General features: G+C 45.4%; 1 protein-coding gene across 1 annotated transcript in view; it reads right to left on the bottom strand.

The window, feature by feature from the left end:
- Bmper (BMP binding endothelial regulator) overlaps window positions 1-19,007 on the bottom strand; it is a 236,489-nt gene extending 217,482 nt beyond the window's left edge. Inside the window, exons 1-2 of the mRNA XM_060371035.1 lie at window positions 18,702-19,007; window positions 17,618-17,703 (exon numbers count right to left, since the gene is read on the bottom strand). Coding sequence (XP_060227018.1) covers window positions 17,618-17,703; window positions 18,702-18,837 — 222 coding nt within the window. The 5' untranslated portion in view covers window positions 18,838-19,007. The remainder of the gene's footprint in view (window positions 1-17,617; window positions 17,704-18,701) is intronic.
- Window positions 19,008-26,365: the final 7,358 nt, after the last annotated feature.

The following is a 26,365-nucleotide window of genomic DNA, read 5'->3' as shown; positions in this document are numbered from 1 at the left end:
CATACATTAGTAGAATCACATCTATAATGTGTTTTAAGTAAAATACCAAATACAACGTGGATTTTAATTAACATTTCAAAATCAATAATTATCGGCCTACCAAGTCTGATGTGAGCAGTAACATGTGCTTTTAAAATAGGTTTTTATAGGATGTTTCTTGGTTTGTCATGGAATTTTGCCTCAATAAATACTTTAAATAGAAAATGCATTTACTACATCATTACATTTTTAGATACAGTACAGTGTAGAGCGTTGGCTGTTTCTCTCTAACTATCCTGAAGCTGAATGAAAGCTGCACATCATTGCCATTGACCTGAATAATTATCTATCATATATCACTAGCTCAGGAAAACATCCAAATTCAAGCTAGGAAATGTGGTTTCTATTGGATGTATACTACTTTGTAAAGTCAAAAAATTATAAATGAAAAAAAAATTACTAGTGAACCATCTTAAGCTGGAATCATCTTCAGTTTTTCTTGTTATATAGTTTGTTGTGACTACAGGACTGTTTGTTAGAATTAACATCTCACCTTTTAGTGCATTTCTACCACTTCCTGCCATCATGCATGATCACAACGTAATGTGATCTGTGAGGAAAACTAGCAATCATGATGTAAGAGCAGCAGAGTTTACAGTAGGAAGGCAAGCTCCTAAACTAGTTTTGAGAAGAGAATTAATCAGATCAAATTACTGACTCACAAATATTAAATATAAATGGCATAAACTCACTTATCAAATTGATATGGACTGATTAAACTTATCACTGAGCTAGGCACTATGGGTGTGTCATGAACATGAGAGACATTATATCCTCATAGAGGTGATATTTTAGCAGGGACGACTTAAGGGAACAAATATTTGCATGACATAGCAGGTAGTGGAAAGGGCTCTGAAAAATGTAAATCAGGACACAGGAAAAGAATAATATTTGGTGTCATTATGGGGAAGAGTAATTTTTAAGTGACCTTCTAATACAGGAATATCAGAGACTTCAGCAAAGAAATGAGATTGAGAAAGTATGCTAGATAAATGTGTTACAGACACAAAACAGTACCTGGAGAGGCTATCATGCAGCCTGAATGAGGAACCAAGGAGGCAGATGGACTAGTAAAGAAAATGGGTGCTTTGAGAGGTAAGGGGAGAAATGAGTTAAAAGATGGCATCCTGACCCAGATGGAATAAGACTATTGGCTGATTATTTTTCAAATCCGACTCATAGTGATATGAGATGCTACCAGTGTGTTTTGCTCATACATATATGCAAATGTATACACACACAGTTTTTAGATTTTTTTTTAATGTTTGTGTTTTACATGCATGTGCCTGAACCACTTGCTTGCCTGATACCTGCTGAGGCCATAAGAGGGTGTCAGATCTCTTACTACAAGAGTTACAGATGGTTGTAAGCCATCATGTAGGTGCTGGGAACCAAATCGATTTCTCTGCAAAAGCAGCACGTGCTCTTAATAACTGAGCCATCTCTCTGGTCACATTTTGTTACAGTGGCATACCTATTTGTGTGTGTTCAGGCACGCCCAAGCAGGTGTACAAGTGTGTTCTGAACATACGTGGAGGCCAGAGGAGAACTTTTTGGAGTTCTCTCTTCCCACCATGTGGGTTCCAGAGATCAAATTCAGGTTGTCAACTTTGCCAGCACAGTGCCTTTCCTCACTGAGTCATCTTGCCAGCCCCTAAATATATTTTTAAGGTTTGGCTTGGACATTAATGCCTGGGTGAGCTGGGCTTTGGGAAGAGATGTAAACATGACCTCTCTATGCACCATTTCAACTTGAGATGTTGCTAGCCATCCATATGGAAATGTTACGTAGATATGTAGGAACATGACTCAGGATTTGGGGGGTGAAAGGACTGGGAACATAAGTGGATGAACTCTCAGCATTTTCAAGCATAGGTATGTATAAAGTAACATGGAGAATTAATAAACCATCTTGGCTGAATCTTGCAGCCATCAAATATTTAAGGTTTAAGGAGGTAAAGATCCATTAAAAAAAAAGACAAGTCAGCTAAACAGCTCTTATCAACCTCCCCAGTGCTAAGAAAGTTCAGTGCCTGTGGGTCCTTATGCACACAGTCATGCAAGCACGCACACACACATTTTACAACTACATGCAACCTTTGGTTGGGGAATAGTGTTAATTCAGTGATCACCCCAAACCACCTCTCAGCACCTACCACCACCTCAGATACCTAGATAGCAAGACAGCTCAGGACTGGATTGCAGCCACTCATCAGAGAGGCTGTCTTGACAACAGCTCCCTGTAATCACCACACCCCCAGCTGTTGTCTATAAGGGATCAGATTTGAATTTAGGGATATTCTGATGGGCCAGAAAAACTGAAATACCAAGGAAAAGGCTTAGAGTTAATGTGCCCAAACAAAAGAGCTCACACTCACTAGAGCTTACTGAACAAAGGCCAAGTGAGTATTAAAAACAATACTGGCTGTGAGAGAGCGTTGGGCATGTAGGAATAATGGAAAGTGTTGAGAGAAAAAAATTTCTCAGCATAAATTTCTTCTCAACTTTCCAGATCCCTCAAGCCAAACCCCTGCAGCTTTCAGAGCCCACAGTCAAACCCTGCTTTCAATTTCTGATCCTAAGATAGATGACTCAAAACTAGGACGGTGATACTCATCTGCAACAGGGCCAGTAGGATCCAAAGCTCCAAGGCAAAGCCTGCACTCTCAGTCAGCCTCAGCCAGGAGGCAGGGGAGCCAAGACCCCACAAGCAACTTGGGACTCATTCTAGAAGCCAGTGAGAGGCAGGGCCCTGAGGAGAAGCTGAACTAGGCATGTGTTGCAACTTTGGGATCAGTTCTCCTCTGTCCTTTCAACATGATCTTCCCCTCCCACATGCTGGAAGGCTGTTAAAATTTCTCTGGGCTAGGCTAAATCATTTCAGCACACTATGGTTGGTGAAAAATGTTTACCGAGCCCCCACATGGCCGACTGACATTGTTCTGAGCAGAGCCGTTAGCTCTACCCAGCCATTCCTCTTGACAACGCAGTAGGGATTATAAGTGGCCCCTGCTCTGGCCCTTCCCCAGATCATCCATGGCCAAGGTCAGTGACTCCACACAGCACACCCTGTCCACACCAGTGTCTCACCGCCACGTTGTGAGCTGAGAGAACCACCATCTCCAGTGCCTGTGTGTACATTTCAGTTTGCTGGCAGCAACTAAGAATTAAAAACTGAGACTTGAAAAAACATGATATAAAAAGTAGAGGAGTGGGGACATGATAGAAATGGCTGGGCTAATAGCAGAGAATGGAAATAGCATCATGAAGAATAATAAAGATGGGGAAAATAAAGGTGAAACTCTGCAAAAGAATGTCAGAATGATTGAAGTATCTTTTAAATTACCATTAAATGTATTGTGTCCATCAAGGAGATGGTGACTTGAATCAGAACTGGTCAAGTTGATTTCATATTCAACCCGAGCAGAGAAAGGGAAGCATGGACAGGAGGCAGAAAGCCAGGAGAGAAGAAAAAAAAAAAAAAAAAGAACAAAAATTGGCCAGAAGTATCTGCTCTAATCAGAGAAGGTCTTTGCTGCATCCAGAAAGAGCTGTCAGCAAAGGGGGTGGCTTCTCGTGACTTTTCTGAGGGTCTCAGGGGTTGGTGTGGAGGTGGCCGCTAAGCCCTGCGTCACCTGGCCTTTGTCTCTCTGTCCTCCAGGTGCAGCTGAATCCCACCGGACAGTCATAAAAGCTTCGACGTTTGGTCAAGTTGCTACATCTAGCTGCCTCATGCTGAAGAAGCAACAAACAGCCATCTCCTCAGCTTCATCGCGCAGCTGCTGACCATCATGGAAAGACCACAGGAAACAGAGCAACCCCGTGGGAACCCAGCACATGAAAAGGCTGGCGTCCGCCCAGGGGGCCAGTCTGCCCCACCCAAAGACGCCAGTTAGGGTTCTACCTAACTCACACACAAGACTGCTAAACATGTAGTCTCTCGAGAATCAATGTGGTGGGCCCTGTCACTGAGCCTTGGGGCATCCTCTCAGCCTCTGCGGTTAGGGAACTGTCTCTGAGATCTCCTCGTGGGGTCAGCCCAGGATTGGAGCAGGATTCCAGTGCTTGAGCTGTAGTCCCAGCTTTTGCTGGCTGCAGCGAGATTTGCTTCCCTGTGTCTTGTGATCTCAACTATGAAAACTTGTAGAGAAACCCTGCCCTAGTTCACAAAGCGGCTCTGAGGAAAATTCAGTTCAGGCTGTCCCCAGATCGCAAACACAGGGTTGCCTCACAGACTTTCAAGTTTGCAAGGGATTATTCTTCAGGCTTTGGGGGCTTGTGAGCAATAGCAAGCATACTGTCCAGTAAAAGAGACAGCTAGCTATGTAACGCAAAATTTCAGGGCAAACAGGAGTGAGAGTTACGACAAAAGCTTCCTACACAGAGGCTTTGAAGAAGAAATGATTAATTCCAAGTGGAAAACCAGAGATTTGATAGAGACAACATGAAAAAGAAAAGAAACTCTTCAATAACAATGATTAATGTGTAAGATAAATGTGGGAAAGTTTTGCAGAAGTGATGCGATATAAACGATGGTCTGTTTTGAAGCTGTTTAACAAAAACCATCTCAGTTGTACCTGAACATGACTTAAGCATGAACACAAAAGCTTATGTTTATGTTTTACATCTCTTTTATTCAGCTTCCACTCAAAAGGTACCAGAAGTGTTTATTAGAACGGCATAGCCTCTGGTGCCTTGAATAGGATTGGAACGTGTCTTTTTAAGAGGCTCCTCAGTGGTGCCTACGCACATTGAAATGAGAGGGTTCCCCACTGCAAGGGCCTGGTGGGAGAACTGAGAGATAAAGGCAAAGATCTTACTGTGGACTTGTTAATGACCTACAAGCATAAGGGAAGACAAGGAGTCAAAACTGACGAGTATGATGGAGGAAAAGGCAGGGGCTACCAGTGACACAGCCAAGTGTCTCTGGTGTTCAAAATATGTTTCTCAAGACCCCAAATACATACATGATTACTGGTCACATCACACAGTCACATGTTTGTCTAATCGCTCGAATAATAGTTTGCATACTAAAATACTACATTAACTGCACCCATACATACACACATTTAATACATAACATCATCAGACAAGAAGGCATGCTTAGCTCTTGACAATTAAATATGACAGCCAGACTTAGTATCTCTAGCATTGTACATGTTAATCAATTTTCAAAGAACTCAAAAGCAATAAAAGATAACTACGTTCAAAACTTTCTCAAACATAACTTAATCTCTTTTTGTTCATGTGAAAACTGTTTCTTCAGTCTTGCAGAGCCTTGGGGCATTATTAACATAAATGCTCAATAAATATGCAGTGGCCTTAATGAGCAGCCATCGATCATTCTCCTACTTCAGTCTTGCAATGCAATTCCCATATGCCCTGCAGAGGCTGGAGCATGTACTGGACCACAGAGCTGAGAATGCTTCCTCCTACCTCCCCTCCTGCCCTGCAGCCCTCAGAGGGGTCTGGAGCATGTAAAGAGCCCATTAATTTAGAGCAGGGAGTTCAGTGACTGAGAGATGCTTTACTCTGTCACAGACTGAGAAATATTCATATCTTCACATTGGATTTTAGTTTATAAATCCAGCCAAAAGTCTATCTGAGCTCGAGCGCATTGCAATAACCTGTCAGAATAACTATCATAATTTTAAAAGTTCCAGGGTTGGCGCTAGAGAGATGACTTAGTGGTTAGGAACACCGACTGCTCTTATAGAGGACCAGAGTTCTACCTAGAGCAACAATGTGCAGCCACCTGTAAGTCCAGCCCAGTGGGATCAGAGGCTTCTAGCCTGTGAAAGACACTTGCACTCACAGGCACATATTCTCCCCTTCCAAACCCCATACACACATGATTAAAAGAATAAAAGTAAATCTTTCTTCCAATGTTAAAAGAGCTTCAAAATATATATTAGGTTGAATCACATGAAATTGCTGTTTCTAACAGCCAATAAAAGACAAATACCAAAATCTCCTAGCTTCATTTCTAGACCAAACAAATGAGCACCCAAAGACAAATTTTCTTAATATGTCTTTGCTCTCTTGCTCAGTATGAAACAGGGAGATGCTACTGTTTTTAATGAATCCCAAATTATACCCTGTGCCCAGGAAGGAAAAGGAAGCCAGCTGCTGTTGGGTGGACTCAGTTAGTCCATGTGATATACAACAGAGAAGATCCCAGTAATGGAAAGGGACAGTCCCTCCAGACCTGCCCAAGAGCAGGAAGACACACAAGGAAGGCAGGGCCACCCCTTTCCTGCAGCCAGAGATTCCGTACATTAACATCTCACCGGAGTCACCACGGGGAGCCCACACTAGAGATCATGTGTGCTGATGGGCTTGGAGCTGACTCTGCTGTCTCCCAGTAGGCACCAGAACCACCATTTCACATGTGCCTAGAAACAGGAAGTGGCCACAACTGAAGCCTAAGAGGCCTAATTCTCCACAGGAACATAAACACAGATCCCAACTGTCCTGCCATAGCAGCTCCCGAGTGGGAGAATGTCTGCTTAATCTTTCATGTCCTCTCACTCATATAATCAATGTCGCTTGAGACCACAATGCACTGTTTCTATGAACGTCTCCATGCTTCTGCTTTTACACTCTGAGTGCAGAAAGCAGGAAAGACCAAGTGGGCTCCACGCTGGAGCCTTTAGTGAAACAGGAGGGTGTACCAGGCAGTGGGCCGTAGCATGTGCAAAAGCCCTGAGCCCCATGCAGGTTGATGATGGCCTACATGCTAAGCCAGGGCAGACTGATTCTCACATCTTGGTACAAACAGTGGTCAAACTGCACCTAAAATAGAAAGTAAATTCCCCAGTATTCTTTACTAGGATGTTTTAAGAGAAAACACGGGGAAGCATGAAGATACCGAGAAGGGTTTATGAAGTTGTGATGTTAGTTCTGTAATTCACAGGCTAAACCCAAAGAGACCCTCAGAAGACAGGCTTCAAATGCTTTCCAGGAAATAGTTTAAGAAAATGACAAGTTACAGACGCTAACGGCCTCTCATCGAGGCCCAAAGAACTAGAAGAGCATTTGCGGGTTTTCTGGTTTATGTGACTCCTTCCCATGGCCCAGCTGGTTTCTCCTGGCAACAGCCCTCCTGGTGTCACCCACAGCTCCCAAAGGCCAGCAGCTGGATCAGAGAGGCCAAGCCATTACCACTTTCCTGTTCCCAATCTGTGCTTGGAACACAAGCAGCCACAAGGAACCATCTAACCAAATCTACTTATCTGACCAAGAGTGCGAGTTATTTTGGAAATGGGCATTTGTGTAGGTTCCAACGTGATGCTCACGATGAGCTTGAGTCCCTATGGGCTACAGCAGTGGTTCTCAACCTGTTGGTTGCGACCCCTTGAGCAACCTATTCACTGTCTGCATATCAGATATTTACATTACAATTCATAACAGTAGCAAAACTACAGTTATGGAGTAGCAACAAAGGTAATTTTAAGGTTGGGGGGGTCATCACAGCATGAAGGACTGTATGAAGGGTCACAGCATTAGAAGAGTTGAGAGCCACTGGGTTAGAACGTGATGGTCACAATAGTCCTAAGTTCCTATAGAATAGACTACGGTGCTCGCAAGAGTCCTGAGCCCCTGTATGTCAGACAGTGATGCTCTCAATGGTCCTGGGACCCTGCAGTTAGACCGCCATGCTCACAAGAGTCCTGAGTCCCTGTAAGTTAAACCATGAAGCTCACAACAGTCCTGATTTCCAGGATTACCCTCCTTGCTGAAGCATCTCCAGTGTAAATGCCACGCATGGAGCAAGTCCACTCGGAGGTCTTTCATGGCTGATTCCATCAAAGCAGTGCGTTTGGGAGACATGCTGTGGCCAGTCAAGGTGGTACTCTTCCCCCTTCTCATTTTCTCTTATTAAGCTGCCTACATGAAACTTTAAAATTGCCATTTGTTTTACAGATCTGTGAACTTCTTATTTCAAAGATCTGGGTTAGTCCCACCCGTTACCTCACATTCGAAAAAACTTAAAAGCTCATTACACTACAGGACATGTACATACAATAAGGCCTTTGTCCTTCAAAGAAAAACATAATTTTCAACAGTCAGCTTCCAGAAGCCAAGGGAACTGACATCCAAAAGCTAATATAAACACCAAGGCCTGCGTCAAGATTTCAAAGTTAGCTTCACTGATGGGGCTGGAGGTGACTGGGCTTCGAAGGCCAGCCACTGGGGCATTTTTTTTTTAACTGTGACTTTTGGAAGTGGAAGAAACTTTGTGCCCTGCCTCTCCTGCCTTGTCAGCAACCTCTTTGCTTCTGCTCCTGACAGCAGGATATTCCTACAAGAGGGGTCATTTCTTTCATCACAATAAAAAAATTAAAAAAAAATTAAAAAAATAACAGCTCTTAATGTCTGAGAGAGTCAAACACGACTACGTTGCTTTTTAAGAGGGGGAAATGTGCTGTTCTAATGATTATTTAGGATGTTGTGAATAGAGGAGGGTGACCTTTTGTGACAAACTTTCTGGGAGAGTCATCTTTTGGAACATGGAGTTCCATTCTGGGGTGAGCCATCCCAAGTGTTAACCTAAAGTATAAACAGGAAACTCCAGCTCTACTCCCACTCAAGTCTCAAGGTCGTGGACCTCTCACTGACGCTATAGGGCAGTCGGAAAGATCATGACAAGTTCTTACACTTAAGAACCTCATCCCTGAAGGCAGGAATTCACTCAGGCTCTGCATAGAGGCAGCACTCATCATAGAAGAAAGAAAGAGTTGCTCTCCAAGAGCGAGCAAGGCCAAAGCAGCACGCTACCTTACATGCTGTCACGCAGCTGAGTCCATCCGGCCCAAACTGTGTAAGCAAAGACCCTGTGCTACTGGGGAGCAGTCAACTGGACCATATCACACTCTCTCCGAGGCCTGTTAGTGCTGAGGTTCACTTTGTGCCTGCCGCTTCCAGACACAGTGACAGATATCACCCAAGGACAGGGGGATCTCACTGACGGGCACCACACTCACTGGTTGTGCGAAGCTAGAGACAGAACACCACCTGGCCAACCTCCAAATATGCTGGGGCTCTCCCTGCCCCCGGGACCCACTGTCCACCCTGAGCAAAGACAGAGGGAACACAGTTCACAGGCATCGGCAGTAAGTTATTACCAGCCCAAGCACTTATTAGGAGAATCCAAGACAGCGATTCAACGCAGTCCCAGATGGAGCCTTTCCCACAGTTCAGAACATGGACAGAGAATTTACATGGGTTAACTCACACTCTGATGTGAATGATCATCACCACAAAGAGGGGGTTGTCACGGTACAGAGATAGTCCTCAACTTACCCAAAGCCACACATTCAGGGTCAGAGCTTAGAACTATATTATGATTCCTCAGGAATGTACTTAATAAATTTTGTGTCAAAACCTGGTTTATGGCATAATACAGTTGACCCTCCATGTCCACGGGGCATTAAGTAATCAAGATATAATTTACAATATACAGGAGGCTGCGGATAATTATTGGCAAATGCTCTCCAGCCACATATATATATATATACATATTAATATATACATATTTATATATATATAATAAGCATTTGAGAGCATCCTGGAGGCTTTCCTTTTAAAAAGTCTTTGTCTTTAACAATAATTCCCCTGACATTGTTTGTAAAGGGCTTTCTCGAACATCAACACATTTAACCATTCATCACCTCAGCTGATACCCACCCCCAGCAACTGAAATGAGCTGCAGGCATGCAGCCTTGATGACTTGCCCAGGACCCACAACTAAGGCTCAGAGAGACCTTGCATGACAGATAACTACTACCCAGGGTAAAACTTGAGCCCACACCCTCAGTCACAAAACCACCCTCCAAGGCTGTAGACCACTGGCAAAAATGGGCATTAAAAAAGTTTTGTGAGAAAGGCGCATATTTTTACTTAAAGACAGATCTTAAGATATTAAATCATATCATAATATTTTTAAAGCACCATTAACAGTTTAATAGAGTAAACTTAAATGTTTATAATAGTGAGTTTTAATATTACTCAGACTCTTTTATATTGTTGTTCTTGTTCCTAATAAAAGAAATATGCCTCCGTGTGGCCTGATCCATTCTGCACTAACCATAAAAACATTCCAAAAACACGCTTAAAAGGTATATTACTTCTGCCCATGAAATTAGTTTTGTCTTGGTACCTTTTAAATTTTCATGTGGTATTTATGTATTCACTTTTGCTAAGATCTTTTAAAATCAAAGGTGGAAAACTTTGTGATCCTTGCATTAATTTCTCAAAATCCCTATGGCAATTTTAGCTTTGGATTATTGACAAGAGGGTTCCATGCCAATCCCATGTATGTTTAATTCAATCTCGTGCAAATGCACAGCAGTTCTCAAACAGGTTAGGACCATTTCTGGTTTCGGACAGTCCAAGGAGATGATGAGAATGTTTCTGCTTCGTAATTCTCCTTAAATCTTTTCGTATTTTGCAACACGGGTCTTTGTCTGCCTTCCATGTTCTCTTCTTGCACTCATAAATACACTCTGTTTCATTGGGATCCCCTTACGTACCTTTCTGTCAAGATGCCCTCTTACTTAAAATTGCAGACTCAGGTTTTAAAAATCTTCATTCAGATCCCAAGTATATCAATCAATCAATCCTAAAGTTGATTTCTATGAAGCTGTTTAAACAGATTGCTCTTCTCCGCCCAGTCTGATCTCTTTACAGATCCAGATGCACATTTTAAGAGCCTACAGGGCATTCTCAAAATGCCTCTTTCCAGGAGACAGTTCCCAGTATCTTAGCACATCAAAGAAACCTTTTAGAGGTGAGCCACCCCTGGGCTGGAGAAATGGCTCCGTGGTTACCTGTACTTGCTGCTCTTCCAGAGGACCAGAGCTTAATTCCCAGCACCCACACAATGTCTCCCATCTGTTTATTACTCCAGCTCCAAGGGATTCAACATCTCTGGCCTCTGATGGCACCTGCACACGTACACTTTACTAGGGCAAACAATTTGATCAATTACTGACACAGCAAAGTAGAGAATTGCATCTCTGTAAGTGTGAGGCACCCAAATGGGGGTCTCAAGGGGACATTCTGAGAGTAAAGCATTTTCCCTTTTAACAGCAGTGCTAAACACTAAGCAAGTGGCTGTGTGGTAGTGACGCCCTGCATGTCGTTCTGTCATTCGTTTTATTTGTTGCCTTGCGGGGCATCTTTGGGAGCATTCTTCCCATCCCTACTAACCTTTTCACCACACCTCCTTCCCACCCCGGCCACACACCCCACCCACCTGACCACAGCACATGTCTGCAGTCTGTTTCCCAGACTCTGGCCTCTCCACTCTAAGCATCTGCCCCTGGAGCTCCTAGAGGTACTTAAGTAACACATCTTATTGTCTCATGTGGCTTCAAAGAATGTGAAATGACTCCTCTTGACCCCAATAATGTGCACGGGATGTTTTCTTCCTTATTGTGACACTCAAGGGCTCCCAGGCTGCCTCTTTTAGAGCACTTACCTCCCATTCCATCAGAGCCTAGGGAGCCTCAGACTAGCTCTTCACGAGGTCTTCGTCTAGACCCCGTTTCCCAGCCCCTGCCTCCACCAAGGTCTCACCTCACTAACACAATGTTGTCTACAAGCTAAGTGAGTTGAGTCTGTCCTGAAGTTTTTCTGCATTCTTGCAAACCTTTCTGGTGTTGTTGTTTCTTCTTTATGTTTTTATTGTTTTCTGTTTATGATTTTATTGACCCAGGTATTGAACTTAGAACCCCGCACGTCCTAGGCATGCACGCGAACGCTGAACTATATATGCCAAACCCTTTTTAAAAAAGTGTTTTTCATTTTGAAGGTCTCATACCACAAGGTCACCCATTTTAACCTTAGACTTTCGTTTCTCCTGCCTCAGTCTTCCAGGTAGGTGGGATCATAGATCTAACAGGCCAGATCCCAGGTTATAAATGGTTATGATGCATCTATGCCCTACAAGGTCATGGGTAAAAACTCTCTCCCACTGGGTTTGGTCTCCTCAAGGCTTCCAACCAGCACAATGACTTAAACATGGATCCTACCAAAACTAATGAAACAAAATGGAGGCAGGGAGAGGTATAGAATGAAGAAAATACCGTGGGACTGAGTTTATAGCCTGCTCCTGCTGGCAGTGCCCTGAGCAATATTCTATAAAGTTAGAACCAGGAATCAACAGGTCTCTAACCACACACCCGGGTCACTTGAGAGCTGCACTAAGTCCACGGGTACGCCTGGTCTCCCTACGGGAGAGGCGGAGAGGCAGCGGCACTTCCTCGCCGTAGTCACAAAGGGTCTGTAGCCCACGCACTGCACAGAGTGCCACAGAGGCTGTGTGAGAAGCCAAGACCCTCTGCTTACCCAAGGGATGTTTACTAACTGGTTTTATTTTTCCTGTCCCCTGGCTGCCCAGCTCCCCACTGTCTTCCCCACTGTCTCCCCCAGCCTCATTCAGTGTAGACTGAGGCGCACTCTGTCCTCGGCGTTACTGTCTTTACTTGAACCGTGGGCTGCTATCGATGCACAAGGTGAAAGCAGAGCTGCATTCAAGGGGCCTGGGGCTGGGGAAGGGGAGCAATGAGTAAGTGAGCAGCAAAGGCGGGTGCGCTTAGGTCTGGAGCTGGGTTGAGACTTCCACAAGGCGGGCCAGGAAAATCCCCATGATGCCAGAGCACTAGGCAGTTTTTCCAGAAGCGCAGAGCGCCACAGCTCAACCCTATCTCTGCCAATGAAAGTACAAGTGGAGGTGACCCCACAGGCATGGAGATGTAAATATCCCACAAGAAAGGAGGCCCCACTCCCGTGGAAAGTTTTTCTTAATATTTAATAGACAGCAAGGGGGAAACTCACACCAGGGCCCACAGAACCCAGGACCAATGAGGAACAGCCATGACCAGCCAAGTAGGAGGGACAGAAACATCCCTAAGCTTTACTGATGTAATCGACTTGGTGCACAGAGAAGGGTGGATTCAATGTCACCTCTATGTCTCTTCTCCATCACCTTTTCTTTCTTCGGGATTCTAGTCTGACAAATGTGCATTGACTATTTTTCATATGAGGAAATAATAATTTAAAGACTAACCCCAACACAGTAAGAGCAGTTAAAAAGAAAAAAAAATTCAGCCCAGGGGCCTTCCCACAGGCTTAGCCCTAAGGTAAACTTCCTATGTTTTCACACCGCTGAATTCTCTCAATAACCCCATGGGCTAGACGCTGACACCCATTCCACTTTTCGTGTGAGGAAACAAGGCTTATTGGGATGACATAACCATCTCATGTTCATCATCGGTTAGATTGGTAACCAGGCTCCTTGGATTCCTAAACAAGCCCCCTTCCCCAAAATGAACGGATGCCGACCAACAAAGAGTTGGATCTATCCTCAAAAGGCTCGCCAAAGTCCAAGACTGGTTTGTGCTACCATGTCAAAATCCATTCTCACTCCTCCCCACACAAAGCCCTGAGCTGGCTGGCTGGATGGGACTCCGATAGCTCTCAGAGGTGGTCACCAGCAGAAGCCGGTGGCTTAAGTAGACAGCAAATTGATTTCACATCCCAGTCCTGCCTCACAGTCTGTGTGGCCTGGGGTTTGCCCCGTTGAACCTGTGGAGGAGTAACTGCCTCAAAACTGGCATTTGAGAATTTGCCAGCACAGCCTTCTAGGTAACCTCTCCCCAAAACTGTCCTATGGAAGGGCAGTCAGCCACAATTACCTAAAAAGCAACAAAAACAGATATAAATAAATAAATCGGATCACTCCTGAAATGACACTAGACATTTCTGAGAACAGTTTACAGATCTACGTCTGTGAGCCCATAGTTAAGCCCAAGGTCTCTGACTCAACAGCACATCAACGGCCTGATAGGAGCTCTGATAGTCGCTGTCCATACCCCAGGTATGAACCATAGGAAACAAGAATTCCGCAGGGCTAAAACCCCCGCAGGCAAAGGCAGGTGAGAGGCTGGAGCTGCTCCTTGGGCGATAGAGGATTTTTTGTGATTACGAAAGTGGAGGAGAAGCAGACAAGGTCCGCTCTGTTAAGCTGTTTAGTCAGCTCCAAGATAGGTGGGGCCTGCTTCTTGTAACAGGGAATTCGCATGGCTTTTTATGAGCGAGGGCCCATTTCTGCATTGCACCTCTGGATTTAAAAGAGGAAATTTCAACCTCAGGAATAATGTTTTTTGCTGAACAAAATGTACGCCAAACTAAGCTCTGACTTCTGGTTTTCGAAGTCCCAGCCTCCAAAGTTATCTCAGGTTTCCAGTCCTGGGCGGAACTCACTGGCTCCCACCACTTCCTCAGCTGCAGGGAGGTGGGAAAAGACGGAGAAACACAGGCACCCCTCCTCCTGTACTTGGTGGGTTTGGAGGTGGCCATGGGGCAGAGAAATTGCTGTGGGCTCCTGTATCTGAGTGTGACCGGCTCCTATCATCGAGACTTCTGGACAGGCACCCACAAGTTGTCCTGGCCATTACTGGAGAACTAACTCTAGCAGGAGGAAATCCTGAAACAAAACAGTACAAAGTTCCTCAGTCCTATTAAAGATCATAAGGTCCGCTTTGCTTTGTCCCTGGACAGTAAAGCACACACTTCTTTAAAGGAAATTGCCTACCTGGATCCCCAGGCCCAGAACCTGCCCTCACTTCTCTCCTCTCCCCTGAAGACTTAACAGCCCACCCACTTTTAGAAGAGATCCCTTCATCACCTATCAGACAGATTGTTCTTGGACCACTGCAGGTCCTGGCAAAATGCTCTGGCCTATGCAACTGGGAAGTGGGGGTGAAATGATGCATTTCTGCTCACTGTGGCCACTGCACCCACTGCTGTCCTCAGAGGCTCTGCAGAAGGCTCTGTCTTCATTCTGTCTCTTAACAACTCCAAATCTCAAAAGTTAAATCAGGCTGACTAGATTCTCGGGGGTGTTTCACATTCTGACACTGTAATTACACTCAGGACTCTAGACCACTGATTTCCTCCAACTGTGACTTCTTTTAAGCATATATGGAAGGTTAGGTTTTTGTTGTTGTTGTTGTTGTTTCTTCTTTTTTAATACATGTTCCGAAATAAGATCTGAGCTTATGCTCAGCCTTAGCTGCTTTATTCCAAAAAGGCCAAACCAACCCAAACTAAATATTCCTGTGTCCCTAATCCAGAATTGAGTTAAACTACTGCATGTCTTCCAATATTCACATGTAAACCCTGCAGGTTAGCTGAATTCATGGAGACTTTTCGTTTCATACAGTTTGACAAATGGCTACTAACTAACTGTGCTCTGAAAGGGCTCAAAGGAACAAAACAAAATCATTCAAGGAAGGCCTGAAGGTAAAGAAATTTCAACAGACTTTCTCTTTTCTCCATTTTCTCAGTCTTTAGCCCATTTCTCCTAGTTATGAGAATGTGCGCCAGAGACAGATGGCCATGACCCTGAGTGTCAGTCAGCTCAGTAACTTTCATAAATAAAATACTAACTAGTGTACAGATAAAGTATGACCTTCACAGTGACTTAATTTCATAAACTTCAACCTCCTGATGGTCAAAAAGAGCTGAAAACCTCCAAAGGATTTTTACAAAGACTGACTTAAATAATGCAGGCTTAGAAAACTGCCTGGCAAATAAATAATGTTTTGGAAATGTTTGCTTGCAAGTACTATCAATTTACTAAATATATCTCTTTTCCCACCGAAATACAAAATTACCAAGCAGCCTCCTGACCATCCAACAAGAAATCCACAGGATACAGCAGGTCCCCCAGAAACTTACAAGAGTGGATGCAGAAGGAAATGCTCATTCTTACTCAGTTTTACTAAGCCCTCAGGATAACACTGAGAACTTGGGATCATCATTCTAAACCCCCACCAAGGTCATGGTCAGCTATCGCTGGGTGGTTCAGCCAAGGAAGAAGTTTGAAGGAGTAATAAGTGAGACCCACAGTCAGGATCCCAAGAAAAGACTGACAGGCTTGTCCAGATGCCTCTAAATGTTCTTTCCATCCTTTGGAACTTAACTGATACTTTTATACAGAACATAACAAATAACTCTGGTGTCAACTTTCATATTACTAAGTCTCCACACTGAAAGAAAGGCTCTATCTATTGCAGGGATAGGAATACAAGCAAGGGAGAATGCTGTGTAGGGAATGTTTCACTAAAATTTGTCAATAATAGTTTGCAAAACTCAAAATGTGCTTTTAAATTTCACAAATAGCAATATCACCAAAGAGAAAAAAATAATATGTTCACATGCAAAGCTCTAAGCATATTTATATATTACTTGGGATAATTTCCGCTGAAATGTTAAGAACGAAATAAAATAATTAATTCACCTTACATAGATAATTGAAAGGAACGAGGACATTCACACACTGCACTTGTAAATCTATAACTAAGTCAGCTTTAAACTCAGAACTTATCTCCAACAAATTCTTTAGTGAAGATGGCTAACATAGCAGCTCACAAACACAAAAGAGCACTTTTCACTAGACTGCAATGCTCATTGTCTCGGCCAGTGGACAGCATTAGCAATTTTTACTTGCTTCTGTTGATTTCTTGAGTCCAGAGCCTGACAATCATTTGATGTGAGCATGGACTAATTTATCATCTCTTAACATTGACCTCATCTCTTGTCACAAAGGAGTCTGTACCCATTAGACACAGATAGTGCAGCTTTTGTCTGAACAGAGATGGATACTCTGTAGTCCTTATGCTGATTGGGAGAACAAGCTATCATGGTCCATCCATCGCTTTAGGAATCTGCCCTTGAATGCCTTAAGGTATCTCCAACAGGATTTTATGGTGCATGATTTTAACCAAGGTTTGCCAGTAGTTCAGGGAAAAAACAAAACAAAACAAAACAAAAAAAAAAAAAAAAACAAAACAAAAAAACTCTTGCTAGAGCTACATGTCTCTCAGAAAGTCTTTTTAGCATAACTTAATCTTCTCCAAGTGGCTGTTTGTCAGAATCATCAGTAGCTTAAGCTAAAATAACTTGAAACAATCTGTTTGAATCTACTAGCCACTGGCATCTCTCAGCCAAGTGTCACTCTCCATTAAGAATGGGTCCTTCTTTCTGATCTGTGCTTCCAAAGCAGAAAGGAACCGCGTATTACAGGGCTCAGGCCACAGCAGGCAAAGAAACGTGAGAAGCCAGCCCAAGACAGTATCTCGTCCTAGGTCTGTCCTTTATGGCAGTCCCTTCTCACATATCTTATCCTTGACCTCTGCACCTAAATGCTATTTTATTCAGCATTTCCCTGCTGAGATGGGAAGCTAGAAGCAATGCGGAAAGCAAGGCGGTGATACCTATGACGTCTTTGGAGTAGCAGGCATTCCAAACTGTAGCTTTCCCAAAACAATGTTGTTACAAAGTCCACCTGGGCTTTACTTGTGCAGCAGTGATGCCAAAGATAAGAATTCTCAGCCTGATGAGGCAGAAATGGCCAGAACGGGTACAGCTAGGAGATTCAACTAGATTCAGTGCACAAGCTGTGTGCAGTTTGGCAATGATCAAAACCAATCTTAAGATGGCCATCCTGACATGTGCCTTGCTGACCACAGCGGTCACGCTCATCTTACCCGCCTGGCACACTTACCGAGCACGCACACACTATGCAAGGGTTGTCTGTGATAAACGGGATTTGGAGGACCTCCCCTTCGTTTTCACATTTTGCAACAGACCCTAAAAAATGAAGAGGGAGATGCTTTTAAATTTAAATCTTGCTTAACGACATCACTATAAAATCTTGCCTTCTTATGCTAGTAATCAGAAAAGTACAGTGCTTTAAATGATCCAACTCACCACAAATCTCCCCCAAATCTACTTTTAAGTTTCACTTAACACAGTTCTTTTAAGTCAATACCACAGTATAGAGAGAGGCTTTCGGCTTTCGGTTGGTTCGAGCACACATTTAATAACGCTAGTGATCTGGAAGGCATTTCAGCTGCACACAGACTCTCACACCTCAAGTGGTCATTATGGAAGATTTTAAATTTGAACGAAATTCAGGACAGTGTCAAAGAACGGGCCCTTCAGGTGGGTCTGCCTGTTGTGGGTTGAAATGCAATCACTTTTTGAAATGCAATCTTTTTCCCCCTTTTGGAAATATTCTCCTTTCTGCACCAGGTGTCAGTAAAGCATATCCTTCAAAATAGAAGCCGTGGTCTTCACCTGCCTGGAAACGTATAATTATTATATCCTGCCATTAATAAACTTAAAAAAAAAATAAGATCGTTTCTTTAAATTCAAGCTCTGGAAAGCCATGCTTTAAAAATGCTGCCTAGCATAGTGGATTTATTGGAATCCTGTGGGGTGAGAAAAGAGGATGTGCGGGAAACGGCGCGGTCTTTTCCTTAATTGCATAGGAGGGGTTACGATTCACACAAGAATCGAGGAGAAGATTCAACGTACATCAAGGAATTTCCCAACTTCCTAGAGCAAGGTGCCTATCATCACTCTGTGGAAGGCAGCAGTCTCTCGGCGACCCCCCGCCCCCCATCTCTCTACCTCTTCACACCCTTCTTCATCCCTTTTCTCTAGGCTTCTCTGCATCCCCGTCGCCCGCGAGGGGCAGGCAAGGTGCGAGCGCTCCTCACCCTCTCATCCCCGGGCCAGCCAGTGCCACCCCAGCGTCCCGGAGGACCGGTGCCTCCCGCTCCCACCCCACCCCACCCCCCTACCTGTCAGGAAGGAGGAAGCCAGGGACATGGGGACCCCGGAGCAATTGAGCAGCAGCAGGACGCAGCAGGTAATCCCAGGCGAGCATCGGCAAGGACGCTCAGCCAGAGCCCTGACACCGCCGGAGAACCAGAGCATCGTCACCTGGAGGGAATCCCGGGCGGCTGCAGGTCCCGCGTCGCCGCCTCTCGCTCGGGCGGCCGCCGCTCGCAGTCAGTCCAAAGGGCTTGTGGGCCGGCGTGCCGGGAGACAGTCGGCGGAGGGAGGCGGGCGCCCGGAGCGGCGGGGGAGGAGTGGGGGCGCCCCGGGAGGAGGGGTCCTGCGGCCAGCCTCGGCCAATGCGGCGGCTTTTTTTTTTTTTTTTTTTTTTGCTTTTGCTTTTTTTTTTTTTTTTCTCTAAGGGAGTTGCTCGCAGCGGCTTAGCCTCCGCGCCGGAGCAGGGCTGGGAGGAGGGGTGGCGGCTGCCGAGTGCGCTCGCCGCTCCCCGGCACGCGCAGCTCCGGCCGGCGCGCTTGCTCCGCGCTGGGCGCGGGGGGCGCACGGGGCGCTCCGGGGAAGCCGCGGGGTCGCACGAGGGGACCACGCTCCCGGCGACCGAGCTCTCCCGGCTCAGGAGCGACCGTCGCGCCCCGCGAACGCCCTGCCAGGCGGTCTAGCCCAGCCTGGGCCACCGGCCCCGGGGCGCTGCCGGAGCCTGGAAGGCGCGTCTCCGGCGCCCGGCGCACCGCCTCCTCCCGCGCAGAGGAGCCGCCCCCAGCCGGGATGCCACCTCCCGCTCGCGCCGGGGGCAGAAGATCGGGAGCCTCCCGCTGCCTCCCCGCTGCCGAAGGAGCCGCGGACCGAGGGCGGGAGGGCCTCCTCGACTTCTCACACTCCTTTGGTGCCCTCGGGGAAAGGCAGGGGACCCTGGAAGCCGAGGGGACGGAGGGGCGAGTGGCCTTGGAGCTCAGGCTCGGTGCTTGTGCCTCTGCGGGCCTGACACTGGGGAGGACAGAAGTTGGAGCGCCAGAAAGGGTCGGCTGATGCACGCACAGCGGCCAGCGCCTTCCTCCCTTAAAGCCAGGATGGGTCGCTGGTTCAGACTCCGCCCTTCCCAGCCGGAGCTGCCCGGGACAGGGAGGTGCGTTAGACTAATCATTCATTCAGTCGCGGGCCAGGGAGGGACCGCCGCCGCTAATCTCCGCCCGGCCGCCTCCTCGGCGGCCGCCCAGCTGGGCGTGCGGTGGCAGCCGCTACCCCGCAGCGCTTCTCGCCTGCGCCGCCCCGGTGTCCCCCAGGCTCAGCCTTTGATCGCCTCGGCCCCCCGCCACCCGGTCCCCGCTGAGTCCCAGTCCCCTACTCCACCTCCCCCGCCCCGACAAGCAGTGGCTGGCTCTATTCAAAACGGTGCTAATCTAGGAACAAGAATTTTTTTATAACCTCGCTATGAAGGCGCCCAGTGAGGGTGAAGGGTGCTTGGCCGTTGGTCAGCTAGCTGTGTTTGGAGCCTGTTGTGGGCACACGCTCCAATCCGAGGAACAGCCGGCAGGTGCCCTCCCGCACGCTAGCCCCTGCAGCGCCTTGCAGATCCGAACTAATCGCTGACAAGCCTAGCCTTTCCCCAGCCACTGACCAGGGAGTTAGGCAGTGTTCGTAGCTGTTGTGAGAACTCCTTTGACAACTGGTCAGTTCTCTGACACACTCCTCGAGCTTCGCCACCACCCAAATCTGTCGTTTCCCCCCACCCCCGTGCTCATTTGTTTTCATTTTCCAGGGATTTGGAGGGATTTCTCTCAGTGAGTGGTGCATCGTGGCCAACATCCCAACACAGCGAGGACCACATCCCTGTGACGTGGACAAGTGGGAGAAAGGAAAGCTGTCATTAGCTTAGCATGCTCCATTTCCCTCTCAAAACAGATTTTGTGTAAAATTTAAATTAAAAGAGACAAGAGACAGTGTGGTTATTTGTTTTCCCCCAAATAACACCCGTGGTTAGGCGCCTTGAAAGTCAAATGTTTCCCTGATTCCCTGAGTCTACAGAAATGTTAAACTGCACACACACACACACACACACACACACACACAGACACACACACGCACACACAGAGTCAGTCTTACTTCCCACGAGAACTAATTAGAATTTAAAAACTAAAAGTTAGAGAATGGTTGCCACCGAAAAGCACAACCAGATATCCAAAATGATTCTTTCCAAGTGAGGTCTCTAGATAAATTTATTTTGAGTCAGTTAAGGAAAAATGAATGGTGGAGACCCTAGGAGACCTAGTATTGTCCCCAGATGTGTGGAGATTTGGTTACACATAACACCACAAAATTGCACGACACCTGAAGAGCATGCCTGTGTTCCTCTGACTTGGCTTTCCCGACACCAGCCTATCTCCTCAGGGTGCATGACTAATTTTAGGAGGGAATCTGGATGTGTGTGGCATTTCTGTCATGAGAGGCCAGACCCTCCCCTTAGGGACAAACCGGAAACCCACCTCGAAAGCCTTTTCACCAGCCTAGAAGTGGTGAATGGACAGGTGGACAGAAGCCTCTGGGAGCTCCACTCTTCCTGTGTGCCACCTCAGAATGGCCTCCAGTTCAGAAAGAGCAGGCCCCCCCAAAGGCTTATCAGGACACCCCCTCCCCAGGCAGCTGTGGATATTGTCACTAGTCCTGAGTAGCACACTATATCAGCCACCGACTGGTCGATATCTAGGCAAAGCTGAGATATTCCAGGATCAAACAAGAAGGGAACAAGAGAGAGGGAGATGAAGAAGAGAAAGAAAGGCAAGGGGAACAGCCTGCACCAAAAGGCATATAGTTTTGCTCCCATATTTAAAGTAAATGGCATGGTGGTACCCCATCTAGGTTCCCAAATAATCTTGGCTAGAATCCAAAGGAGGAAGAAAAGGGGGTGGGGTGAGTGTTTAGCTTGGCTTATGACACTGATCATGAATGAGGAGGCATTGGGGCCCAAAGATTAGGCTTTAATTCAGGGCCTGTCCTAGGCCCAGATCTACAAAGTCTCATTTTAAAGCGGGGGAGATCTCAGAGAGCATATGGATGGACCCCTCCCCCCTTACCTTAAAAGTGGGAAATCTAGGCTGTGAGAATAGCTTAGTGGCAGAGCGCTTGTCTGACACACGTGAGGCCCTGTGGTCCAAGAGCGAGAAGACAGTTAAGAGAGGCATGGCTTGCCAGGGCCACATGGCTCGATAGTGGCAGAGCCCATTAGCAGACTTCTGCTGGCTGGTGAGCCTTGGCACTTTCCATTACAGAGGCTCTGCCTTCTTAGATTATGAGTCATAGGAATTACAGGAAAAGGCCAGGGGATATTTCAGATATGAAATATCTGATGCAAATTAAAGTTACGGAGCTGGCACAATAGTTGCTCAAATATTTATGGAACTGAACTGGACCCAAATATATGAGTTGTATGACACCATAAAAACCGCGGGCACTCCCAGGGATTGAGGTCCCTAATGGAGCAATGTCTTTATTCTTAGGTCACTAGACTACAGTGTTAGGTAACCACTTTGTCTTTCCAGATGGGCTCTGGACTGCAGGGTTTATCATCTTTCAGGGTGGCTAAGGTCCACTGAAGCCATGAGCTGTCCTATAGATCATAGCAGTAGGATTTCCTGTTATTCCCAAATGTCAGAGACTTTGAAATTACTTTTTTTTTTAAGGTGCAGGCAGTGGCGACTATGGCAAGAACATCATTAACCTGAATTACCTGATCATTAGCCTGATCCTTTTGCCCAGAATCATTTCCCCCATGTCTTCTAACCCTAAGGACGGCACCCATCACAGCATGTCCATTTACAAAGCCGTGCTTTCAAATGAGACTGCTAACATAATGTCTTTTTAAAACACCATTTGCCCTGAAATAACAAAACCATCATTTTGTTTACTTAGTTTTTTTTTTTTTTTTTTTTCAGTTTGAATCAATACTGTAATAAATACTATCCCTCCCCCACCTGGCCCTGACCCATTTCAACCCCATCTTCCCCTTTGCCTCCAGGATAACGGCGCCTCATTCCAAATGACGTAGAAAGATGTGCTGGGCCACATAGTGCCTGTTCACTGAAATGCCTGTGAGCTAAATCAAGGAGGTTAAAGGTCACACATTCACATTTGGCAAACAAAATAAAGTCAATGTTGTTAGAAGATTATATTTTTTTAAGCCCCTAAAATAGTTCCATGTACGGATACGCAGACGGGTGCTTGCTTTGAGAAACAGTCTTCTACTCTACTCTTTACCTGGAAGCTACTTCGCAAAATGAATGTAGCTAACTCCAGCTTCATTGACACCATCTTGAAGAAATAAGGAGTTAACTAGGGACTGAGGCCCAATGTAGGGAATCAGGATACCAAGCTACTACCTTGCTCCTATCGGTCTAGGCTTCACTAACTACAACTTGTGTGTCTTACTTGCAGTAAACATCAACAGAAGAGAGAAAACCACTTACTATAGCCACTGCTGGCTACAGAGCCTGAGAGACCCAATCCAACACTGCCTGTTGGCGATGCAGGCCACCAGATTGCTACTTGGTGTATGCAAGCTCAGGCCAACACTCCCGATCGTCTTTCAGCTTCTGCTCTTCTTCCTCAACATGGAACCCATAATTTGCAGTGCTTCTGAATGAAGATCACTTTTTAAGTCTTCCTCACAGTCGTGCTAATCATCCTCATTCATCCTGCTCCCATGGCTAACCTCTAAACAATGACACAGCAATATAAAGTGTCATTAAAGTTCACTCTTCTGTCCTTCCTCACTCCTTGCTGATGGCTGCAAGTGTCTGGGACTTCAGTAGCCATCTTCTGTCATGGGGGAAAAAGCCCAACGGGGCATAGTGTCAGCAAGAAGGAAGATTAGGCGCTGGTGCCACAAAGTGTAATCTAGGCTTGGCCTCTGGCTCCCCTGAATGAGAGGAAATGCTTACTTGTCTTGTTCTGTTCCTTGTTAGATAGTTGGGAATTGTTTTCCCTTGTTAAATGTACTGAAGCCTGGAATCTTCTGAAAATGCTGGTATATGCCAAAGACAAAGAATAAGATCTTGTTATCTCATATAATATTTATTCACTTATTTTTAAGCCCTTAAAGAGCCAAAGAACAAACACAGACCCACTCACCAGCCATACCTGTCCATAAGTGTTTTGTACGACGTACCCATACTTCATGTAATTTTAGGGACCTCAAGGTGCATTTTATTTGCTTTTGTGTGTGCATTGAAGCATATGCACGTGTGTGGAGGCCAGACACACTAGGTGTCCTTCCCACTAAGGCCACAGGTACACAAGGCCAACCCTGGCTGTTTATTTGAATGCTGGAAATTGACATCAGGTCATCATCCTTGTTCAGCAAGCTTTCTTACCCACCGAGCTACCCCTCCCCAGACTGATGCTCTTTATGTTACATAAATAGTCTTGATGTTTGTAAGCTGTGTTGGTAACAGCATTATATATAGTTGCTAACGGGTGATAGAAACCCATGCCCAGCACGGGGTGAATGATAGAGCATAGTGTGCATATGACAGCATGTTCATGACACTGAGTGTGTACAACCTCAGCGGGTGCATAACACTGTGTATGCCTACCATGGGGTGCTACGCAACTCTTAAACGGAAATGAAATTCCGTTTTGTGCTTCACCGTGGATGAAACATTGAAACATTATGCTGAATAGAAGAAAGCAATTTCAAATAACATAAACTGTTTGACTCTTCCCGTGAGGTACCTGCCTGTTTGAGCAAATTCATAGAATTGGGCATAGAATGGAGGCTGCGGAGTTTGCAGCAGGGAGCAGCAGGAAACTATCAATGGGTAGAGAATTCCAGCTTTGTGGGGCTGGAGAGATGGTTCAGCAGGTAAGAGCACTAGCTGTTCTTCAGAGGACTAGGGTTCAACTAACATCACCCACGCTGTGGCTCACACCCATCTGTAACTCCAGTTCCAGGGGATCCAGCGCCCTTTTCTGAGCTCCATGGACACCAGGCATGCTCAAGGTACACATACAGACAGAGGGGCAAACCACTCCTATACATAAAATAAACAACTGCAAAAATCATATTTCTATCTTTGCAACATGAAATATCTAAAAGTCCTATTTCTGTTTCTGCAACATGAAAAGCATTCTGGGTCTGGGGAGACAGCTCAGTACAAGTCATAAGTACAAGTCATAAGCACCTGAGTTCGGATCCTCAGCATCCACATTAAGAACTGGGCCTGGCAGCACTCATCTATAAGCCAGCTCTGCGAGAGCTAACCAAGCAGTTCCTGGAGACGTGCTGACCAGCTGTCTAGGTAAAATGACAAGACCCCTGTTCAGCAAGAGACCTTGCCTCAAAAAATAAATAAATAAATAGAGAGAGAGACAGTGATAGAAGCTATTCAGTATCAGCCTCTGGCCTTTACATGCACACAAGTGGGCATGGACATTTACATACATATTGCATGTGCACACACCTATATCATGTGTGTGTACATACATGAAAAAGGGATTGTAGGGAGTGTTTTCACAGCAGTGCAATAACTAATGTACCTAACACCATTAACATGAATATGAATGTCAAACTGTGCATTTTTACCACAAATATAGAATTTTTAAAGTTTTGTTTTGTTTTCTGGGTGTTTTTGTTGTTAGTTGTGGTGGTTTTTGTTTTAATTTGTTTTTAAGACAGTTTTTCTCTGTGTAACCCCGGCTGTCCTGGAACTCGGAGATCCCCCTGCCTCTGCCTCCAGAGTGCTGGGATTAAAACTGTGCAGCACCACTGCCCAGCTGAAATTTTAAACTTTTCAATAAAAAGCTTTATGAGATGGAGAATACCAAGGAAATATTTATATTCATAATTTGGTGCCTGGCTCTGTGTGTGTGTGTGTGTGTATGTGTGTGTGTGTGTGTGTACATCTCTTCATTAAATCCATTTAACAAGCATAGCGTATAGGACAGATATCATAATCACACCATTTTTTTATCTGAGTCAGACTTAAGACATAAAAACATTGTCCAAGATCACACAAGAATTCAGAAACCAGGCAGGCTGCCTCCGGAGCACAGGCAAACGTGGATGTTTTGCTCTTTTTTACTTGTTACAGTGTTACTGCTTAGTAATCAGGAGTTGTTACTGATGTTGACATAGCTCTCCTTAGCACTCTGTAGCGAGTTCCAGCTCTGCACTGCCTTAAGAGTTTCTTCAGCATTATTAATATTAAAATGTTAATATTCATATTTAAAGATATTCATAAATAAATCTATTGGCTTGTTCATAAAGACTTCTGAATTATGCAGCTTTTATTTCTTAAGCAAAGGCTGGTTTCCCCTTTGGTCCTCAATTGTTCTGTGCTACCCTAATAGAGTTACTCAAGTGAGACCTTGGAGATGTGTGCAGATGCCAGGAATCTACAATTAATGTAAGTCTTATTAAAAATAAAACATCTCTCGTTGGCTTTCTAGGCTTCATTGATTGTGTGGTGTAAATATGTATTTAGAGAAATCTTAAAAAGTGGCATACTTGACCACTGTCTCCGCTGGGGTAGCAAATCAAGTGTCTGTGAAGGTAAGAAACTGGGTTTTATCTCCTGATAATCTCTGCCAAAAAGCAGTCTTCTTCAACATGATTTTTTCCCTTCCCCAAGCTGCACTTCCCCGTAATCTCTCATTATGAAGACAATAACCGTATTCA

Source organism: Meriones unguiculatus, chromosome 1 (genome assembly GCF_030254825.1).
Source record: "Meriones unguiculatus strain TT.TT164.6M chromosome 1, Bangor_MerUng_6.1, whole genome shotgun sequence".
Classification (NCBI taxonomy): Eukaryota; Metazoa; Chordata; class Mammalia; order Rodentia; family Muridae; genus Meriones; species Meriones unguiculatus.
Note: the sequence above shows the minus strand (reverse complement) of the source record. Positions and strands in the feature narration are given on the sequence as shown.